Raw genomic sequence first — 16,540 nt, forward strand, 5'->3', positions numbered from 1 at the left:
AAACAATTTCTGTGTAGGTTTCTGCTATACCATGATTAGTTGTCAAAGTCAAATTGAGACTGAATATTTTAGTGATAAAACTTCTATTACACAAGAGATACACTGGTAAAGTTTGGGATAAACCTTGATCCTGGCAGATTTATTCTGGCAGCTCTAATCACCAATGTATCCAAGCCAAACTTGCCTTGGTTGCAGTATTGTTCATCAGAAATGACAACAGATCTTTGTGCACCTTGGTTATTGTTGATAGCACTGTAGATCTATCCTTTGAAATCTTGGTCATTATCATCGTAATTTTCTACCAAATTGTGCATCACAACTCAGAAGCACAGAAAAACTCACCTTGGTTATCACATGACTTCTTATCAGTAGTGCACTTTGTTAACCGTAGTAATGTACTTTGTTTATAAAATCAACTTGGCCATTATTAAGCGTTAAACTGAATTTGGCCGAAGACTTCCCATAGCCACTGTTTTAAGCAACTTCGTCTTACATATAATACTTACCTTACATGTACCTCACTAATATGTGGTCTATTACACTCTAATATGTTAATTATTCTGGTTATTTTACCAGTACTTGTCACTTTCACTAGGTGACAGACGTACCTTGGTCATTGAACTGAGCGTTTTGTTCTTCACTACAGCCAGCATTGGCATACGGGTTGATGTTAGCCTTGTGCAACATGTGCAGGAAAGCCTCTTGTCCTTCGGGCGGTGCAATAGGCTGGAAAACAGGTGCTTCTGGAGTAGGTGATGGAATTGGATTACTTCTGTTGGAAAATTCTGTTGATAATGGAGAGAAAATGCCTTTACTTCAGTAGAAAGATACTGGCTAAAAGATGTTATTGTCTCACTTTAAAGGATGCATAATGAACAGTTTTTGAATTTATTTTTCAGGCAATATTATCACATAGTTGCAATAGAATCCCTTCAAGTAGGTTGACTGAGTTATGATCACAGGCAAAGTATACATCTCATAATGCTCAGGTCCCTCAATATGATTTTGCCACTTAAGTGAGTCATAAAAGTCTCGGGGGGGGGGGGGGGGGGGGGGGGGGGGGGGGGGGGGGGGGGGGGGGTGTCAGCCATAATTTCAATATGGCGGCAGATTTCTTCAGTGAAACACATAAGATTACAGAAGCAAATGTAAAGTTTTAGGTCATACAAGAATTTAATGCCAGAAATGTCTAAAAGTGAAAAGATGGATGAGTTTAGCTAGTTTCACGAACAAACAGAAATTGTTGCCATGACAGCAATTACATTTGTGTTAAAAGTATTTATGAGATTGCTATCTCAAACTCTTGCTTTGTTGAGAAGTTGACTTTTTACCCATAATGCATTTTGATATATAGTTTGACCCCCTAGCAGAAGACAAAAGCTATTTAAGGTATTGAGAATTGAAGCACAATCAGGAGCCTCAAAATAATGCCTTTGATAGAGTATAGGGATTCTACGGTCGACAACAAACCTATCTCAATTGTAACACTTATGTGTCAGGTGCATCACTTATCTAAAATAAGAAAACATTCAAGCAAAGGCAACCTGAAGTTAGTGCTACAGCATTTACTGATGAGTCTTTTATCTTTCTGAATAGCATCACAAGGCACCATTCCTGACCCAAAGGTTGAGAGACTCACCATGCAAAGACTCCAGCTCTTCATGTGGAGTAGATCTTCTGCTGCCACCACTATGGCTGCTACTACGACTGCGATTACCACCGGATGAAAACCACTGGCTGAATCTGCTGGTCTGTGATACCTCTACAGGGGAATCCACAATCTGGCAATGATGAGAATAGGTAGTTCTTTTTTGAGTCAATACGCTTGATCAAAATCTCCGTAAACAGAATTTTGAAATTGTGTTTCTCTGTGATGAATCATGCACCACGCTTGTTTAACCCTTTCATCATTATGGTTTGGTCCAAACTCATTGTTATGAATGGTGAATGTGGAGCTGTTTACGTGGCATTGGGGCAAACAGGTTGCAATTCTTTCACAACACTGGTTTCAAATTTTGTACAAATCTATTGTTTCCTGAGGTATACATGTCACAATCACCTCATAATTGTTTTCTGCATTTACTTTTGATGAGAACTTCCGTTCTGTCCTGAACCAGTTTCAACCAAAGGCTATGTCACAATTTACCGAAAAAAATGCGTGACATTGCCTTTGCTAGATTTCACTGTTTGCTGAACAAAGCAGAAAGCATAGCTACAGCCTGGTGTCATTGTTCCTAATATATTCTTCCCTGCAACCAACTATTTATTTGTACTGGTGTAGAAGAGAAGGCAGTTATTCAACAAAATGTTAAAATGTGTACTTCAAGGTGTTGGCACTGTGATTAGTCTGTTCCGGTACCCACTCCTTTCGATACAGAAGATACATACCTCTGGTAGACCCGGTATGGTTTCACCAAAACTGAAAAACTGGTTGATATCAAAGTTTTGATCCTCTGTTGTGGCTGAACTTGTGTCATGGTCATGAGATGCCTCTGTTGAAGTTGAATGATGAGTTTCGTAACTGCCATTTCGGTTTTTGACACTTATTACTGAAACGAATAAAACATGAGTATACACTAAGAACCAGATATGAACTGAAAATGCTCACGTGTTTCATTATATATTGCAGTTGTGTAAAATTGAACCTTTGCCACATGTTTACAACTTCATTGAAAGTATTATGATCAACATAATGAACAATAATCACTGCCGATTAGGTCATGAAGTATACAAATATGTAATAAGCTGAAATAAAAATATTAAAGTTCTTTGACTGCTGTCATTGTATCTCCACTTTATATAGCAAGTGTAATTACCATTGGCCAAGTCCTTCAAGCCATATATGCCGAGCTGTGAAAGCTCATTAGACATGCAAATTATAAATTAGCTGACATGAAAATGTGAAATGACTTTTGATATTGTTTTAACCCGTTATAATCATCAATGTACATAGCATGTTTTGCCAACTTTGATCAAGTAAATCTCGGTATATATCCCTAATAAGCAAAGTTCATTAAATATGTAAATTAGGAATTGGCTTAGTAAAAATGCTTAATGATTTTCAATAATGTTGTATGATGGTATATGCAATAAAAGTAGCAAGTTTTGTCAACTTTGGTCAAGTCGATTCAGATATATATCCCTAATTAGGAAAGTTCATTAAATATGCAAATTAGGAATTGGCTGAAGAGAAAATGCTTAATGACTGTCTTTAATGTACATAGCAAGTTTCATCAAGTCAATGCAGATAAATATCTCAAATTATGAAAATTCATTTAATATGCAAATTAGGAATTGGCTGAAGTAAAAATATGTCTTTTGACTTTCAATAATGTTATATCACAGTATCTTTGATGTATACAGCAAGTTTCAACAACTACAATCAATTTAATTCAGATATATATCCCTAATTGGGAAAGTTTATTAAATATGCAAATTTGGAATTGGCTGAAGGAAAAAATGCTTAATGACTTTCAAAAAAGTTGTATCATAGTAGCTTCAATACATGTAGAAAGATTCATCAACTTTGGTCCCGTCTATTCAAATATATATCCCTAATTAGCAAGGTTCATTAAATATGTAAATTAGGAATTGGCCGAAGTAAAATTGTCTTTTGACTTTCAATAATGTTATATCACAGTATCTTTGATGTATACAGCAAGTTTCAACCACTACAATCAAGTTAATTCAGATATATATCCCTAATTAGGAAAATTCATTAAATATGCAAATTCTGAATTGGCTGAAGTAAAACTGTGAAATGACTTTCAATAATGTTGTATCATAGTGTCTTTAATGTATATAGCAAGTTTCATAAATTTTGGTCCAGTCAATTCAGATATACATCCCTAATTAGCAAAGTTCATCAAATATGTAAATAGGAATTAGCTGAAGTAAAAATGCTTTATGATTTTCAATAATGTTGTATTATAATATCTCCAATACATGTAGCAAGTTTTGTCAACTTTGGTCAAGTCAATCAGATATATATCCCTAATTAGGAAAGTTCATTAAATATGCAAATTAGGAATTGTCTGAAGAGAAAATGCTAAATGACTTTCAATAATATTGTATCATAGTATCTTCAATACATGTAGCAAGTTTGGTCAATTTTGATCGTGTCAAATCAGATATATATCCCTAATTAGGAAAGTTCATTAAATATGCAAATTAGCAACTATCTTTCACGTCACCCCTTAATGGTTCCCACTGCTGATATATCTTGGTGTGATCAACATTTGTAGCAAATCTCATCAAATTGTGTGCAGTTGTTTTAATGTATATCTGTTTTCTCTAAAATCATTAATTATGCAAATTAACAAAAAGTATGCAAGCCACGCCCACCAAAACCTTTTCAGTTCTAGCCATTTGAATTCTGAAGATGTCTACCAAATTTGACTGAAATACGTTCAGCCATTTTTGAGATAATGGGGATACAGACACACGGACACACACACAGACACACAGACACACAGACATGGCTAAACCATATGCTCACGTGTGTGAACACGTGAGCAAAAAAAAGGTGGTACATGGAAAGTATTAATACACTAGCTGCAGGTCTTTCAGCCAGTCTCTTCCTTTAAACCCTGGCTCGAAAGGCCCAGGATCGGGATTATCTGAGGTATTAAGAAGATTTAGGTGTTTCTGTCTTTTGTCTTCTTTTGAAATTACAATCATTGTGTAAATATTTAAATATTTTGCTAGATTTTTGGATTAAGTCCAGGGGGGGGCGAGGGTAAAAGCTTAAAGGCAGGGGGAGCCTATAAATACCCCCTATCTCCCTGGGCATTCATAATCCAACATGAGTGGCACATGGTAACAACGTCAACGAATGCTCCCGAAAATCTGGACCTTTCAACAACCATGGTGTAAATTAAAGAATTGTTCCAACATATTACGTTTTGTGAATACTTGTGGCATCACCTTGTTGGCGAAATTCTCTCATTTTTTCCATTTTAAGTTGATTTTTGATGCCAAAACTGCTTCGATGCTGTATTCGAAGCGTCCAACAAACAATAGATGAAAGCATTCAAACAGCTGCCAATCACGAGGGGACGCGCAAAGGTGCAAAACGATCAAACATTTGTTGTGTACATCGGATCGATTACGATGTCAACAATGAATAACGATTCTTACACTGAGCAAAATACTTGACCAACGGTTACTGAACACGGGCCTCAGATGAGTTCAGACACAAACGGACTATTTCATGGTTTCAAGCAGATTGCCTCTCCCTGTTTGTTTGTCGGTCTGTGTACCTCTAGGCCTATGAATGGGTGATGTGTATGTTGACCTGCAGTGCGATATTTTACGATAGATCTCTTTTGGAAGTATGTTGTCGCCTAGCCCTGCGTACAATGCCGTGTGTTCCCGGCGTTATACGGCCTCCGTAATTAATTGCCACGGACAAAACCGGCAACAAAACCGGCAACATGCGGATCCAATTTGGACGGAGCACGAAAAACTACTTTTCTAACTGTTTTCGCCGAAATCAACTCGATTCCGATCTATGCAGCCTATCCAAATCACTCCACCGCTCACAGACTGCGAAAAAATGCTCTCGTGACGTCAAAACCGTTGTTTGCTGGCGATGCACGCCGGCCATTGGATACGTTCATACGACGATTATACAGGTGCCAATGAGCTGCATTATTTTCTGTCGGGTCGGGGCGATGAAACTAAATCGCGATTGATTCATCTCTGTCAGATTTAACCAAAAAGAGACACTTGACATAGATTATAGCATCAAATGTTGACCGTTCAGACTGAAACATGATCAAAGGTTTGAAGATCGCCGTGATGTCGTTCATCTCTATACGTTTTTCTGAGCTTGTTTTTTACTAAATTGCTCTAATATTATCTGACGTTTTTTTGAAATCTTAATCAACTTTTCTTTCCCAACCAGGACACAACATTACCTTTTTACTTTCATAGTAACTTAGGATTCATTTAATTCGCAGATTAATAGACTCTATGTTCTTCCTCGATTGTCTGTGACTGATTTTGCTATCCCGATACCGATATTGCGTTCGCACTCAGGTGTCTTGAAACTTACGTCATTCATTGAAATAGTTTTCGGACAAAATCAAGAAATTCGACAACTACTAACGAATGTTCGGCAAAATTTACAGAGATAAGCAATAATAATTATGGTCATTTTACCGTCTTTAGCTAAGCGGACTCGCTTGGCGGAAGCAGTATATAACGTTCTGAGTTCCCATTTTTACCCTACCGTGCGAGTGTAGTATTCGAACGAGTGAGATCATAATCTTACGCTGTTCCAAGTGGCCTGGAGATTTTTTATAATATACAATAAATTGACCTTATCAAAATTGCTCTGTTTTACAATGCTTGGATATTGATATTTTTCTATACTTTTTTACTTTTGATTTGAAGTCTTTTGATTCTCCATTGGCGGCAGCACATGTACGGTCACAATCGTCATGTGATGACGAGTGTGCTTGTAAAGTTGTCGGGAAGTTGTCGGGAAGTTTGTATTTAGAGGCTGCAGTTCGGGATTTTTCAAGATGAACAACACATTATACATTTACTACATCTTTGAAACGGGGATTACGGTAATCTTTCATGTGATGAAAATTTTTTGAACGTCTTTGCAACGTGTTCCCACGATAGGTGTCAACTGATTCTTTGTTTGTAAAAATCGTCAGAAATGGTCCAGTGACCGTGTTAAAATAGACACAGATGTAAAACCATTGCGATGAAAATAGTAAAAAATTCACATTGCAATATTTGCTGTAGTATTTCTCAACAGGAATAATCATTTTTTACACGTTTTGTATAAGAACAGCAAGCAGGTGTTCGGCGGTCAATTGCTTCTATCATAATGACCTTGATCGCAGCTATTTGGCGAGAAGACAGCGGGTATTTATAATCTCGCAAAATTATTGATATCATGTCTTTGTATTGAAAATTTTCGATCGGAGGCAGCTCAAATCAACAGCCGTGCTATATTGGGAAGTGTTCTCACTGGACACCGAACTACCTGCTATCAATAGTACGTTATGTACCATCGGCGGTAACACATTGGTCGTAATCTTGTCTAATTCTACCCCGCCTTTTGTACCGTCCAGAAATTTCAAAACTAGATTCTTTTACCCTGACATATAATACAGCGACCTTGCACAGTGATCATTCCACTGTTTCTGTTGGGATTTGTTGGTTTTATAATTTGTTCCGTGGCCCCGGTAAGATTTTTTCAATACGATACACAGTTTGAATTTTTTTCAAGGTAAATTTAGTATATTCCCAGTTTGTGGGATAAAGTTGTCTGGAGTGAAAGTTTGAGTTGACGCTGATAGAGTCGACGTCGAGCCCGGCACAGTTGACTGAGATCCGGTCGAGTTTGGGGTTGTTTAGTCCAGAAACTGCGCAGAGTTCTGTATGATCACCGTTCGGCATTTGGGTGATTTTTTTGGTCAAAGTAATTTAGTAACAATATACGCCAGATTCCTTGTGTTGTTTTTGTCACTGTCATACGCGTATACGGACGGCTTTAGATTAAAAATTGTAAAAATATCCAGTCCTCGTAAATGCGTGCAAAGTTTATTTAGTGACTGTTTACGCAGCAGTCGTAAATACGACTAGGATTTACCACCACGTAACAACTGTAAACACCGCATCAACAGTTCAAACGAAAATTTTGTGCTGAATCGAGGGAGATAACAATTGCGGTAGGAAAGGTCAGTCCACCATCCGTCAAAGTTGTTGATCCGAAAAATCTTCACTGTTCACAAACTACATGAGTGGCTGTTATAGTTGTACACGTAGTTCCATGGGCTTTCCACTGTTCCTTGTTACGAGCTATGTTCAAAGTGCGTCAAGCTACGAATATTTTCATGTATGGAGTTACTGACATCGGTGAAGTACCGGATACATTTTGTTCAAAACCCCTGTCTGTTTGTTCCTCGTGTTGTTTTTTGTGTCCCTAACGTTGACTGGCTCTATGTGCGTACAAACATAGCAGTCGGGATTAAGATTTCCTGGATAAATAGATACACTCATAGTTTATTCCGCCTCTGACGCAAAGATATACACTGTTTTACATGTGCCACTCCTAGGCCCTGGGATCGATTTCCATACCTTTAATAAGAAACTTTTGACAATATTTTTTTTAGTATTTTGCACCACGGACGCCAGAATCACTTACATTTTATTGTATTTACATAAAACACATTAAAATATTCAACATTTGGCTTGCAAAATTGGTGCAATTATGTATCAGGGACTGTTATTTTGACACTCAATCTGGAGGACAAGTTATTTTTCAATATAAACAACGCACAGATAACAGATACACCGCTTTGTTGACTAGCTAACTGTAGAGTATTTCCACATGTTGTGGGGATTATATAGACTGCAATTGATAAAAGAAGAAATACTGTTGGCAAAAAGATGCTAAGTTACAATTACGTGACCTTCAACACTTTAAGTAGAGACTCCAGTTTGTAGATCAATTTTAGTGAATTTTTCATTTCAAATTTTAAAATTTGGTCTTTCTATTGTCAATGAGTGCAGGCCACATTTGACGGAGAAATGCCTGAAACACTCATAACAATGCAAATGTGTCTTATAATTTTCCTTTTGTCAGAACAGACCAGGATCACAAGCCAATAGCCACAGGATATGGACAAACAAACAGAACAGGCAACAGACAACAGGTCAATAAAAGGAAATCCTGACAAAATTTATGATTAACAGAAATCAGATTATTTTGACAGACAGGAAACATATTTGCCACGATGACATGCAGGATTAACAACCTTGAATAATCAATGAGAAGATGACAACAGTCTGTTTTCCTACATACGGAAGGTGAACCACCTCTCGTGACTGATTGTGACCTTTTTGCAAACGAATTATGAAACTTGAAACAGCAACTATGGACTGTAAAAATATTGAGTAGAATACTAACAGATTATGCACAGTGTGTCATATTAATGGTACTAGAATAATGACAAATAACAACATACTGTATTTTTAAATGTCAGGATTAACTGGCTTGTTACGCTGTGACAGAAGCCTGATACTTCATTCATTCGGCCCTTCCCAAATAGAACAAAGTGTGTTCCTATTTAGTTGCTCAGAATGCATGCTAGTAAATGTGTGTACAAGACCATAACCCTAAAAACAGACTTTTTTTAGGGTCTATGACAAGACTAATACTGGTTTACCGTACCCTGCGTATTGGCCTAATAGTGGTAAATTTCGATGAAACCCTTGAGCTCTTCACAGTCTGGCACTAGATACACACACAGCTAGGGAACAATTAACCTTTTGGTGGTTTAGCCTAATTTTGACAAATCTGAATTAGATAGACATCCACAGTGTTTTCTCCAGCTTTCTCTAACAAGGGATGAATGCTCCCCTGTTGCCTTCTGCTTGAAATTTTGGGGGATTTGGTACATATTGAGGGGGAACATAATCAATTATGCAAATTTAAGCTACGCAAATTAAGATTTTTCAAGGTATTAGTAAATTAAGGTTATTGTGTGGATCAAATATCAAATTATTGACAGCCTACAGTTTCTGCCTTTTTTCCATCTAGTTAATGTTTAATACATTTGAAGCCTACACACATTATTCACCCTTCATTCAATTCATGTGAGTTCACATACAGTTTTGTAATCTGGAGTGGGTTTCATAAATCAACAATGTGATGTTACATCATAGACAGCAATCATGGTGTAGATTGCTACAATTGATACTCTGTGTATATCAATTTCTCAAGATCTCATTATGTCTATTGTAAGGGGGATTTTATTTAAACAGGGGAGGATCCGTACAACCATGCATTCTAGAGAAAGCACTGCATCCAAAAGTAGCCAAAGACCAAATAGCCACAAATCTGAGAGCAGCTTCTAAAATTTTTGAATTCAACATAAAAATATCCTAAAATATAATATTGCTGTTTTCCTTACAATTGCAGTAGATCTGAAAACGATTTTCTACGAAACCATAAACAAGAGTTTCACAGAAACTGGAATGACTCTTTCTGAGAAGCTGAAATAAACATCTTATTACCAAAAATGAACATAAAAGAAAATTAACCACAAACAGAAATACATGTTACTAAATGACACTTCCCGAAAAGATCATTTTCACCATTTATAGATGATTTACACATATTTAAAATGGCATTTTCCTTTTACCAAATATCTCATCGAAACCAATGACATATGTACACATCAAACACCATGGTTACAAGTGTTTTTCTTGTGATTGCGCAAATCTCCACCTATTTCAACAAAGCCCTCCTTTAAAATAAACACAAACGTGCAACATGTCCCCCCTATACAATGAAATTTGAGATTATGATTTATACAGAGTATTTATAGTAGCATTCTGCACCATAAGTTCTGTCTATGCTGTAAACATCACATAGTTGATTTTACCCACTATCTGTAGCCACAGTAAAGTGATGCAAGCTTCCTATCTGCTTAAACAGGAACTTCCCCTATAAAAGTCGGATTATCGTAAATCTATGCAATGTAAAAAGCCTCGCTACTGATGAGATATGCTGTGTTTGGTCCCATAATCCCATAATTTTGCCATGTTTCAGGCATTCATTGTCATTGAATCTTGCATATGATGTCTTTGAATAAATAGCAACTACGGTAAACCCGAGTCGAAAATAAACAAAAAGAAATGTTCCTTTTTTTGTCGGAGAATGCATATTTCAAAATGTTTTCTATGTTTGACCCCTGTTGAATATGTCACGAAAGTGTCCATCATGATTGTCAAATTTATCATACAGTCAAAGTGATGTTATGAGAATTCAAAACCTCCCGCCCAGTGTATGCTTAAGGCTGCGTCATCAGTAATCCAACTATTTTGCACCCACGATCCTGTAACTTAACTTCCTGTTTACGGATGTGATAAAAAGCTAAAGACTATCAACTAGAGTTTACCTCAACAGTCCACTCTACAAAGTTGTCTTTGAACCATGTGAATGATTAGTGTAGACTTCTACAATTCTCTCCTTTGCATCTATAATTTATTGAAAATTTACTGGATTGATAAAAGAAAGATACAGGAGTGTCTTGTATTTGATATTTCATCAATGCTATGACCTTACAAAATCTTTATTTGCATGATTTAAATTTGTATAATTTATCATAGTCCCAGAGGACAACATTCCCCCCCTCTCAGAGAAACCTAGAGAAAACACTGGGTGATACTAGCAAGTTGGTTCTAAAGCTACTGCTGTTGAAAACACAGATGTACTGATACATACCGGTTCAGTAAGGGCAAACCGATATGATGCAACAGCATACCATGTTACATGTGTACACAGCAAATGGGAGCTGCACTTTCGCCTACCAAACTTTTTTTCATCTGGAGAAAGTGTACGCCAAATAGGACCCAAATTTTCTTGAAATGCAAAGACTATAATCCGCTACACTAACAAATATGAAGCTGCTGTAAATCAACATTCAGCTGAAAATTTGACTTGTCTAGTCAACACATATGTCTTTTTGCTTTAGTTGAAGATCTGTAACTTTCACATTTTAAAATCTCTCACAGGTTCCTATTGACCATTCCTCTGATCATGGATACTTATTTTTTTTGGCACAACATGGGCTATAAAACAGACATTCAAAACTTTAAAATTGGAGGATTAACAAGCAGTATTTTTTTTTCATACAGAGTACACCTAATTTACAAGGTTTCTAATATTTGGAGAACTTTTACCACTTTCTGGAAATTTCTATCCAATACCAGGAAGTCAACTCACGTACAGTAGAAGAATTTTTTATGTTAGACAGCACTTTGGGCATAAGAGACATGTCGTATTTCATCACAGTGTACACCATTCAAGTAGCCCCATTTTCAAAACGTAGGTACATAATAGACAGACATACACAGATACAAAACTATCATAATCACAAGCGTCATATTCTCACATGGTGTACATTCACATACTATTACATCTTTTGAAGTTGTAAGTTACCTTTGGGCAAGTTGACTTCTTTCTGAAGGTCTTCAGTTTGAAATCCATGCAATTCAATTGTTTCTGACTGACTAGATGGACCTGCTGAAAACCACTCTGGCTCCGGCTCCTTGTACTGGCGTCGAGCTGTGGACAATGAATTTACACTCTGAATATTTTGTCTTTGTTGAATCCCTACATGTAAATTTCTGTGTTAGGAAGTGCCCTGTAGTTGACAAAATTCACCAACTTGAGTTTGAAATATTTCCCTTCAAAAGCAAATGATTTGTTCATGTATCATGTGTAGTTTGTGAAATATGAAGTTGCCAACGTGCTTGTCAGAAGTACTAAGATATGATAAGCAAGAATTAACACACTGGGGTCGTGATATAATATCCTATAATTTATGTATCACATGGAGTATGTTTCTTCTTTATCATGGTGCAACTCTGATGTCAATTTCGAACTGGGCCTGTTCTGGGCGACACTGGAAAGCCTGGTAGTACAAGCTTGTTGATATTTTGCAAAGTGCCCTCATTTTCATATTACACAAACAATATTGCAGAACATACCACATGAGAATAAGGGAAATTAATCCAGTTGTTCCCATGGGATTATTTCAAACCTTGGTGAATACTTCAAGCAAGCCTGGTGTTAGCAATGGGCATTATAACAAAACTGAATTTGAACATGAATTGTAATCCACTTTTGAGCTACTTTACAAAAGAAAACTGGAGACTGGTGGATTTTTGCTTTTTTCAAAATTGTGTTCAGAACTCATAACACTTAGTCTAGCTTATCCTATAAAAGCAAATCATGGAAACTGTTCATTAGATCATGCTCTTGTGAGAAGTACGCCTGTAGGAATCAAGTATTTCCTGAAATACAACATATGTCTCACTTGTTAAGACTGAACTATATAACCTATAATCTATGAATATATGCACCTTACATAGATAGCAAAGTCACATTTAGAAATTGTGCTATTTCATTGCAAAAAACACACCTTGTGCTGAAAATTTTGGTCACTTAACATCAGTCACTTAACCCTTTGAACCCGGCTCGGACATAAATGTCCGATGACGTCATAGAGTACCAGGGGGTCAGGGTGCAAGGGTTAAGGTAAGCACAATTGCTATTTCACAGTATCTTCAAGGCAAACAGCTTATTGTATGCCTATGGGGTTAAATGTACTGGGTGTGAAGTATCGGTGTTTAATCCTTTGAGTGTTGTAATTTTTCCCACCAAAGTTTCAGTATGTCATTGTCTGAGATGTACATTGAACGATATATTGTAAGTCTTCCTGACAAGAACTTATTGCATGAAAAATGTTACCTTCACTCCTTGTTAATCTTCGGGTATCTTTTGGTCCATATCTGTCAAATCGCCCATCTTTATCATGATCAAAATCTCTTTCATATCTGTCTCTAACCTGTCTGGCTGTGCTTCTGTCATCGTAATCAAGGGATCGTGTCCTGTTTGTGAGTCTGCCACTCCCAATGCGTCTCTGTGCTTGGTTACTGCTGTTGCCATCTCCCTCCTTCTGTTCTAGAGGACTCCCAGAACGCCTGGTGAAGGCACTCTGCGCGGATACCTGGCAACCGTGACCAAAGCTGCGACGCTGAGGGCTGAGCACAATTCCATCTCTCTCTTCCTTGATTCTCTCTTTTGCATCTGTGATTTATTGAAAAACAAATGGTTTGGATTACAGATTGGGAACATTGTGGTATGCCCGTCTGAGCTTGATTCATGCTAAAAATTTAACACAATGTACTTCAAACTACTGGACAACAATTAGCAATTTTGGGGGTTTTCTATCCATGAAGCAACCACTGATTATCAATAAGAATCTTTTTGTATTACTTTCAACCCCAAACAACAGGGAAGAGTTACTTACCTGAAGGTCTCCTCCGGAACAGTTCTCTGTCTAAATCACTGGGTCGTCGTTCCAGTGTCAAGATCGGTGACGAGCCTCTGGATCTTCTCCCAGACAGATGCATATGCCATCTTTCTGGATCCCATTTACCATCAGGTCTGAAGAAAAAAATGCAGAAAATACTTAGTTATTACAAACATCTATGATTTGAAATCCTGATCTTATCACGTCAGATCACTTTGCTTCATCATCATTAAACTATTGACTTCTGAAATAAAGTTAGCTCCAGTCCAACAAGGGCAAGTCAAAAAGGCTGAAAACCCCAGGAGGAATTGAGAAACTAGGTTTGCCTTATACTGCTTTTTACATATGTTTCCAACCACAACCACAAAAGCAACACAATGCAACTAGCATATAAGGATCTGAGTTGTTAATGAAAACCTGCTTGTTCTGCTGAGTAAGATAAAGCAAACATTTTTATTAATGCAGCATTGCTAATGTTATGATATTGTCATTACACACATTGCTTCAACGGAATTCCTTCCTGATGAAAGAAATTATTCTTTCGCAAACAACTAAACTGTAAAGGTTTGACTTGAAATAATACGAGAGAAGGTATCACATGATAGGGATGCAACAATTGACACTATTGTTGAAATGAAAACAACTTTGAACCTTGATTGAAACTGGGTTACCTTGGTGTTAATAGCACTGCATAAGCATCTGGTAGGCACGGATGTGTTCTGGTGCTACAATTTGGGAAGCAACTCTTTGCATTGTAATATGCAATATAGCTTGGCAAGTAAAACTAAATACCTGCCTGTCTTTACTGACGTCAGCATACCTTTCATATCAAATTACGGTATAAGCTATCCTTGCAATAATGTAAAATGGGACTTTAGTTTTATGGGTTTTTTTATCAAAAATCAAATAACCAAAACTACCGACTTTTACCTTTACGAGTTTTACCTTAAAAGTTTTCATTTCTACAACATTGGACATGGTGGGTTTAGGTTGATGCCAATAGCTTTGATTTCACGTGAATTAAATTGAAACTTTAGTGTGATTTGCTTGAGCAAGCCTTTTATGAAAAGGCATCATGGACAAATCTCAACCATGAAATGGTTTCTTTGTTAACAATAATTGTAAGAGACATCTGATGCGGTGATGTTTCTTTGTTATCAATAATTGTGAGAGACATCAGATGTAGTCTCTTGTCAATGTCACTCATGGTCCCAGGGGGCTGGCATCACCAATTACAACTTATGAACTAAATAAAGAAATATATAAATCCCGTATCCTGCAAAATTCATAGTTCACAAACAAGTTAAGTTGGTTAATCAAGTGAAGCATAATAGGTCGCATTTGTTGCATTTTACAAGAAATTGAACATTTAAAGGTCCCTGAAAAGATACCATAAACATGATTTTTCCGGGCTTAAGCTTCCATTCCATACTAAGCCAAGCGGGTGAAGATACATGTGGTTTTGGCTCAAAACTGCTTTTTACTGACTTGGCAGATGGGGAAGTGATAGAGTCTGGCACAAGAAGGGTTAAATTGAAAATTTTTGACACTGACAGTGACATTTGAGCAAAGTAAATTGGACAACTGGCACAAAAATCAGATTGAATGAAAACAATAAAGCAGTTATCAACCTACAGAGAAGGACAGATCATGAATCTATAACACAATAATGAAGGCAGTAATAAAAGGGCTTACCCGTCAAAGTCTTGAGAAAGACATGGCGGTCTTACACTGGCTGCAGGACTGTTTGATAGACCTAATAACTCATCCTGAAAGATCAAAAAGGAAATGCACAACATAATTAACAATACAAATACCAGTATGTGTGGCTTGTTGTGTGCACCTCATGTCATGATCCTTGAATAGATAGGATTTTCAACATTTTTCAAGCAAAGATATACCTGTAATTGTTGAAGGACAGTTGTTTGGAGGATACTGCGACATTGGCACTATAGGCATTATCGGATAATATTATCTAAGTTATCTAAGTTAGAGTCTTATATTAGACTAGTGGGGAAGAGGCAGATGCCCGACATGCTGTTTTATCGGATAATATCCGATAAAATCGATATATCGTCTATAATCCAGCTAAGTTAGAGTCTAATATTAGACGAGTTGGGAAGAGGCAGATGCCCGACATGCAGTTTTATCGGATAATATCCCATAAAATCGATAATATCATCTAAAATCTAAGTTAGAGTCTAATATTAAACTAGTGGGGAGGGGGCAGATGCCCGACATGCTGTTTTATCGGACGATATCCGATAAAATCGATAATATCGTATATAATCTAAATTAGAGTCGAATATAAGACGAAGTTGGGGAGAGGCAGATGCCCTGACATGCTGTTTTATCAGATAATACCAATAAAATTGATATTATCGTCTAATATCTAAGTAAGAGTCTAATATTAGACAATTAGGGAAGAGGCAGATGCCCGACATGCTGTTTTATTGGATAATATCCGATAAAATTGTCTAAAATCTAAGTTAGAGTCTAAAACTAGTATTAGACTAGTGGGGAAGGGGCAGATGCCCGACGTGCTGTTTTATCGGATAATATCCGATAAAATCGATAATATCGTCTAAAATCTAAGTTAGAGTCTAATATTAGAAGCAGATGGGTGGAAAATGCTAAAAATGCTGTTTTATCTGATAAAATTGATAATATTATCCCTATTAGATCAC

At 36.9% G+C, this 16,540-nt stretch overlaps 1 protein-coding gene across 1 annotated transcript in view; it reads right to left on the reverse strand.

Moving 5' to 3' along the window:
* The window catches only part of LOC139144830 (eukaryotic translation initiation factor 4E transporter-like), a 53,746-nt gene that overhangs the window by 14,733 nt on the left and 22,473 nt on the right, over positions 1-16,540 (reverse strand). The window contains exons 3-9 of the mRNA XM_070715623.1: positions 15,549-15,622; positions 13,851-13,987; positions 13,289-13,627; positions 11,975-12,100; positions 2,389-2,549; positions 1,640-1,781; positions 609-785 (exon numbers count right to left, since the gene is read on the reverse strand). Of these exons, the coding sequence (XP_070571724.1) occupies positions 609-785; positions 1,640-1,781; positions 2,389-2,549; positions 11,975-12,100; positions 13,289-13,627; positions 13,851-13,987; positions 15,549-15,622 (1,156 nt within the window). The remainder of the gene's footprint in view (positions 1-608; positions 786-1,639; positions 1,782-2,388; positions 2,550-11,974; positions 12,101-13,288; positions 13,628-13,850; positions 13,988-15,548; positions 15,623-16,540) is intronic.

This window comes from Ptychodera flava, chromosome 12 (assembly GCF_041260155.1).
Source record: "Ptychodera flava strain L36383 chromosome 12, AS_Pfla_20210202, whole genome shotgun sequence".
Taxonomy (NCBI): Eukaryota; Metazoa; Hemichordata; class Enteropneusta; family Ptychoderidae; genus Ptychodera; species Ptychodera flava.